The following is a 7282-nucleotide window of genomic DNA, read 5'->3' as shown; positions in this document are numbered from 1 at the left end:
TTGTGCAGTCTGAAGTTTTGTCAGCAGCACGTCGCAAACACTCATTTTTCAGAATCTTTGCAAAGATTTATTTGTCTTCGTGTGAACAGCGCTCCTGGTTCCTCGCCACTGTCATCATCTGGAAGTGCGCTCTGTAGAAACAGCTGGCTCGTGTCCACGAGGGGTGGAGGCAGGGAAGGGAAAAGTAAGAATACTTGTTAATAATATGATTCATGAGATGAGATAACAGATTCAATAAAATGTCACAAAAACTGGAGAATGGTGAGGAATTTATTTCATCTGCATAATCTCTTTTGCCAAGAATGCTACGTCCAGGTTTTTTCACAAAATTATGTCAGTTGAAGACCTAACATGATAGATCCACATTTCTATTCTGTGAAGCTTTGGCTTACTGTTATCTTTTTTGGAAAAGTAAAATGTGCACACAAAGATCACTTAGTTTGTCCCACTCACCCCCAAAATAAGATTTTTGCCTCTTTGGGGGGAAAACGAGGCCTGTCTTACAAAGTGAAAGTTCGGAGTTTGAAAGATGTGTTTACCACGCAGTTTCCAGTGAAACACAGTACTGCTCCATTAATGGAAATGTATGATTCTGTGTGTTTTTAATTTATGCTAAACTCGATAGATATTTTGATTTCCACAGTTCTTTGATTATTCTTTTTTTATTTCTGTCACGTTCACTTTTTCCAACTTATTTCCAATATTAAATTGCCCATTTAAAAACTGGATCAGTAGATCAAAAGACAACAAAGTTTTGTGAAAATCGGAAAGAGATGTATTTTGATATCTTAAAAAAACTGCAGCTGTGGTTGTCATAGGTTTACGAGCGGTCTTCAAAACCAGGACTCAGATTAATGTTTGTTTTCTGTGCTCTCATTTAGCTAATAACAATCACCTGGTCATGCCAGGTGTAAATCAGTACCAGACCGTATGGTTAGAGCAGAAACAGCATGGCCCCGAAGCAACGGGATGAAGAACCATTGGGTGATGAGTTTGTGGCTGTGCTATGGAGGGGGCTGTAATTGGCTGTCGGTGCCCGTGGTGTTGGCTCAGTTTCTTTGCTTTAATCATAGCGCGAGCATGTTGTTGCCAGGAAAACTTTGGATGCAATTTTGACCCTTGTGCTTGCTTTGTTGTTTCTGGGAGTACTGCCAATTTATATTGCCTTCTTAAAAAGTCTGCTGAATAACCTTACAGTAATGCAGCCCAGAATGGGAGCTTCTTAGATGGAAAACTTATCCCAACACCCCTCCTCCAAAACATCACCGATCCTCCTCTCCTAAACCACGACCTACAGCATTGTGGCTTCGATCAGTCTCCATATTCCTTTCCTCCCTCTCTTTTTCTTTTGGTACTGTTAAAGCTACACACGAGTAGTGCTGGTATCACTGTTGCCTATAAAGAGGGGTTTGTATGTTCTGGTCCCTAAGGAGCTGGGTGACCTTGACTCCATCATCCCTCTACATAGAGAGCAGGTCGGCTAGTTGCTATGGCTCCATGGCTGTCATGAATGGAACATTGTATGCGTGTGACATAAGAACCTCCCAAATCCATGGGTCACCCCACTTTGGAGTTGGGGGAACAGGGGGGTTTGTTTTAAAGAAATGTTGAATAAAGATAATTTAGAAAATGGGCTCCAGCACACTGCTCCCTCTGTAACCCCACCCCCCATTCTCCTCCACACACAATCCCCGAGGCTCCTCTGTGCATGTTTGTTTTGACTTTGCTCCCAGAATTGGGGGGACAGGGTGGTTTTTTTTGGAGGACTTTAAGATGCATGGCAGTGGTTAAGACAGACTGAACCAAAGACAGTCTAACTACATGAGATGGAGTCGTGCTATATTGTAGCTGTAGGCTGCATTGTTTCTCTATCTTGCTGTTTTTATGACAGCAGACAGTTGGACCTACTTGAGAATTCCTGTGGTTTACAAAAGAAAAAAAGAAAAAATCAGTAAAGGCTGTGTAGAAGTTCTCTCCAGGCTTGGAGATGTTACTGAAATTTGCCACCTGTTAGCTCAAGTAACAAACTTCCAAAACGTAATTACTCAACAAATGTAGGTCTGTTTTGTCACGCAAGTATAGTGGAAAAACTTTACTCCTCAGTTTATTCCTTTTTTGTTTGTCCCACTGCTTGTACCATTTGTACATGACTAAAGTAACATTTGCAGAACAGGTGTGCAGCTCAGCTCACACCTAACTGCTAATGCTAATGATCATTTCACAGTTTGTTAATGACTTGCAAATACCTCAGTAACTGTGGAGGAAGCACCAAATGGTGGCTTGCTCTGAAGTAGTTCATTATATTTTCGGTCATTAGCAAAGTCACACTGACACTGGGAAAGTTTGAAGGTATATGATAATGCTTTCCAGTATCAGCTTAGCTGCTTTTCTCTACCTTTTTCCTTTTAAAGGCTTGGTGCTTTACATCTACGTAACTATGACTCATGTGTTTGAAATGCAATATAGTACTCCTCAGAACTTCCTAACTCTTACAACCTGACCATTACCGCCCATTTCAAATTAACAAAAGGTAAAATTAACACAGGATCCAGTACTGAAAGCAATACTGACAAAACAAACCCACTCAGTCCCTTAGCTGACTTGAGAATGACTGTTTCCAGGAACCCAAGATGGTAACGTCATAGTGAAACTTTAATGTGAAGAAATATGATTAAAATATAATAAGTGCTAGTATGTGAAGGTTTACACATTATAGCCACTTTAATGCAGATTTAGCTCATGCCACATATACCTCTGAAATATCTAGACACTTTTGGATGCTCCCTTATTTCCCAAGGGGTTGCCACAACGGATGAATCTGCATGTTTGATTTGGCACTGATTTTATGCCGGATGCCCTTCCTTTTCCCTTTTATCCAGCTTTGGGACTAGCATTAAGTACATTAGCTAGTGAGCCCCTGAGACTGAGTTTGTTTCCTCTGAGTGTTGGACCGCAGCTCTTTTGTGTGTAAGGTGAATGGGTTGAAAACTACCGCATGGATCCTCTACACTACTTTTTAAAAATTATTATCATTAAATATGCACATACAGTCATGAATGCTCCACTGACTTTGAGGTAATGTACAATCACCAAAATATGACAGGGAAATGATGTAAAAATCAAGCACACATTGGTTAAAAGTTCAACATTATTTATTCCTTTTTATTCTTGGGCTACATTAGGTCATATATGTATTATAAAACGCATCCTCCAGTTTGGAGGATGGAAGACGTGCTGAAGTGTTTACTGCTATGTTCCCAAAAAATGAGAGGAAACATTGAAAACTACATCCAAAAAACAGGTTTTGTGAACAAACTTTGAGCTACATTTGTTTATATTAAAAGCATTTAAGCAACACTTGTTTTACTGCATATGATGGTAAAATATATACACATTCTTCATACTATAGCTTCATAATTTAACACTTAACATTCATTGTTTAAGACTGCATTTCAAGTGGCAAAGACAAACTGGCAGCTTCAGAAAAAGTGATCAAAACTAACAAAAACTTTGTTTTTAATTTTCCCTTTTTTCAGCATAACGTGGAAGTAAGAAGTCAGACTGAATATCTGCTGGTTTCAGTCCCTGGACCTGCAAACAGGTAAAATCAACCACGCAGCAGCTGTTCAAAGCAATGTGTGCAAGTACAAATATGAATGTGATGTTTTGCTCTGACGTTTTCAGCCTCGAAACACACAAAAGACTTCAAAGTACAATTACTGAGGAAAGGATCCCCAACATGAAAATGTAAAAGTTGTAAAAATCTGTGTGTGTGTGTGTGTGTCATTTAGAAAATAACTGGGTAAAATCATTTAATTTAAAAGTATCCTGACAAAATGAAGTAAGAAACACTTTCAACTTCAAGCCAACCTGTGTGACATAAAATAAGGAACATATAAGGAATTATAACTATGTTTGCTCACAGTGAACATCAAGACTACTTCTTGATGTTTTGTTTACCATTTACTGCACTGCTGCTTTAGTGTTGCTTGGTGTTACTTTAGATGTTTTGTTCAGCAAAATTTGTTTAGTTCATAAAACCTGACTTACTCATCCTTAACTTGCACAGTTTGTTACATATATGTGGCTTAAATCCAACATTGTGCTTTGGAAAAAGAAAGCAAAGCAGTGTCAGACCACCTGTAGATGTGAACAGTCTTGTGGACAAACTGTAGATGTTGTACGCTGACTTGTTCACTCCAGCAGCTGGCAGTTGTTCCTGGAGTGTAGCAGCAGTGTGAAAGCAGTAATAAAGATAGGGGTCTCCTTAGAGGCCTCAAATGGGGTAGGCAGTAGAATGGAGGAAGAAGGGGGTGAGGGTGGTCTCAGGAAAAGTTCAATAAAACAATCTCAAATGGGGGAGGGGAACAAGACAGAGTGCTGGAGAGGCGCTTCAGTTAATTTAAGTACTTGATCACACACCCTTGCCTGTCCTCTCACTGTTCCTACAAATATTTGAAGTGTGGCTGTTGCAACAATGAAAAGGCCCCTGAAATAGAGAGCAGAGCAAATAGAGACTGGATGGGTCCAATGTTTGTCCAAGGTCTTAATAAGGCCACACTTCAAGTACCATTGAAAGCAAACCAAATAAACAGGAGCTGTTTGAGGGCAAACAAAGTGGCCGTGCGCTTCAACAAAATACGGTCTGGTTAATTTCCTCTCACTGCTACATGAAAATTTTTTGATATTTTTGACAAAAGCTTTCTTTTAACTTAAACAGGTGGGGAATTTTAACTCGGAAAACTAAAAGGAGCATGTACAGTATACAAATCGAAAGGAAATACTTCCTGAGTGAGATGTGCATGGAGAATTACTAAGGTTGTGGAAATTTTACACAAACCATTACAGTGCTCTCTGTCACCATGAAACTAACACGAGAAGTCTGAGGGGCCCAGGGACGAAAAAATAACTTTTCTCATCCTGCAGACCTGAATTCAATTCGATGCCAGCAAAGCATCGCCTGCTCAAGTGTCTTTGAGAAAGTTACCAAGTCCTTATTAAATTAAATACGGGATAATTTTTACTTTTGTACAGTACATTTTATTCATAAAACTGTAAAAATACCCATCCCCTCAGTATAATATCCGTGCTGTAAGAAGAAACAAGGGCAACACGCCTCTGGATAAGCTCTGAGAAGCAGAGGAGTTTTCACTAAAATCCACCTCTTTGTCATTTTTAGTGTAATCGTATTCGTATGGATCTTCATAATCTTTAGTCGGGTCTGAAACAACGCTGTGGTCTCCTATGGAGCAAAGTTTGCTCATGTTCTCCTTGACCACTTCACAAAAAGGCCTCTCCACTCCATCGCAAATGCAGCGGTTCAGAAGCATGCCGTTTGGGATGAACAGCATCTGCTGAATGGTGGCTTTACACTTGGAGGAGCACTTCCGGCCATTGAACAGCTGCCCGCAGTATGACAAGTAGGCTGTGAGGGAGGTGTGGCAGTTGCTGTCTTCCTCGCAGCGCTGCCGGGCCTCCATGCACCCTATACCTCCGGCGTCCTTCGGGTGTCTTCGGGGCAGGCACGGCTCTATGGCCCGCTTGGCGTTGAGGCAGTCCAGATCTTGAGCGCAGTCGCAGGTCTCCAGATCTGGCCCACTGCGGGTGTGATTCAGCCTTATCAGCGCGCTGATGCAGTGGCTGGGGCATTGCTTTCTAGTTCCTTTGATGTTACCTTCACATGCTGTCATGTATTGATTGTATGCAAGTTCGCACTCGGGTTCGTCGTGGCACCGGAGAAGCGCCTGCCAGCATATTAGCTGTGCATCCAAGGCCACCAGCACCCACGGGAGAAGTGCCAGGGCGCTGCACCAACATTTCATGCTTGGATGGAGTTGTAGTTCGGTGACGTGCACTTTCTCCACCAGCACATTAGGATCAGAGCGACTCAGGCACAGAAACTTTCACACTGAAGTTCATACAAGTTTTCTTTTCATCCGAGAGTTTTCGCAACAAAAACCTGTTAACAGCGCAGCTCTTTCAAAAATTCTCCACTCACTTTTGCACCTTGGATGAGTTTGGCTCCTCCCGGTGAGATTTGCAACAGTAGAAGTCAAGATCTGACTCAGGGGATTCACCACGCGTAGTTGCAAGAAACGGAAAAGTCATTCCGGGAAGCATGTCCGTTCAAAGACGAGAAATCCAAACTCCAAAGTGCAGTCTGTCTCCGCATCACCGGTGCAAATCTGAGGTGGCCACTGAAACGCGCCATTGGGCTATCCAAAGTTTACAACTCTAACTACAATTGATGTACACAACTCAGATACTACACTAGAACTCATCTCTCCTGCCATTGCTAGTTTCGATTCTTCCCAGCGCTACAACTTTTAACATCCATCCACGCATTCATTCCAAACTTGTTGTTTTGTTTTTTTTTAGTTGAGAGCTATTTCTCTCAGTCCCATTTTGTCCCGCTATGTGCGTCTTTGTCCTTCTTCTGGCTGTTACGCTTCACGGTCCGCCGAGCATTTCCCCACAACACCCCTCCTCCACGAAAAAAAAGAAAGAAAAAGTCGCGCCTTTCCCCCCTCCTTCTCTCATTTACAATCCTGGCCACCGATTGGTCGTCACTGAGGAGTCAGCTGTGGGACCCATTTCCAGGCCTACAGCAGCACAGCTCTGAGCACAAATCCTCTCAGTATATGATGAGATAGGCTGGATGAAACTGTTTATAATTTTCCTTGTATGAAACCCAGGATCTGTGTGGTCCTCCTGTAGCAAAACATAAGTGAAAGGGGGAGGCAGGCAGGGGGAGCTTGCAAAATGCATTCCTTTGCAAGAAGCTCACATCTGCAACTTCACTGCTCCAAATTTCAGCGAAGAAAGACAAATCTGTTTCTCCGGAGCAAGGAGAAACCTCAGTGATGGCTTCCTCGCCGATGAGGATTTTCACTTAAAGGTTCGCTAATTGTCTCCCTCCCTCGTCTCCCCATTCTGCAGAGTTTTTTAAGCCTCGATTGATAGAGGAGAAAGGGAGAGAATAGTATTTTCTGGCCCGTTTCACCCTAATTGTGTCAGATTGGCCATGCGGTGGCCCAGTGTCTTTCCAGCCTGAAGATTGTTCACGCACTGCAGCCTATCAATAGAGAAGGGTTCAGCATCAATATATTTTACAGCTATTCCCTTTCACACCACACTTGAAAACTACCAATAGCCCAGGCGTTCCTGCCATTGAAATGGAAACGAACTTTTCTAGCTTCAGGTCTGCCCTCACAGAGGGGCTGTGCCAGTTTTGCACAAACCACACAGAGCAGATGGGTGCCCAACCTGAAATCTGCAAGAA

The 7282-nt window shown here is 42.3% G+C and overlaps 1 protein-coding gene across 1 annotated transcript; it reads right to left on the bottom strand.

Moving 5' to 3' along the window:
- Positions 1-3134: 3134 nt before the first annotated feature.
- LOC146393261 (growth arrest-specific protein 1) lies at positions 3135-6476 on the bottom strand. The gene has a single exon (XM_084928667.1). It carries the CDS (start codon positions 5820-5822, stop codon positions 5073-5075), a length of 750 nt encoding a protein of 249 aa, XP_084784793.1. The 5' UTR covers positions 5823-6476; the 3' UTR covers positions 3135-5072.
- Positions 6477-7282: the final 806 nt, after the last annotated feature.

The sequence above is a fragment of the Perissodus microlepis genome, chromosome 1 (genome assembly GCF_051167445.1).
Source record: "Perissodus microlepis isolate ML-2025 ecotype Zambia chromosome 1, ASM5116744v1, whole genome shotgun sequence".
NCBI lineage: Eukaryota > Metazoa > Chordata > Actinopteri > Cichliformes > Cichlidae > Perissodus > Perissodus microlepis.
Note: the sequence above shows the minus strand (reverse complement) of the source record. Positions and strands in the feature narration are given on the sequence as shown.

Coding starts and splice junctions, on each gene's coding strand:
- LOC146393261 (XM_084928667.1), bottom strand. CDS start 5,822: ATGAAATGTTGGTGCAGCGCCCTGGCACTTCTCCCGTGGGTGCTGGTG.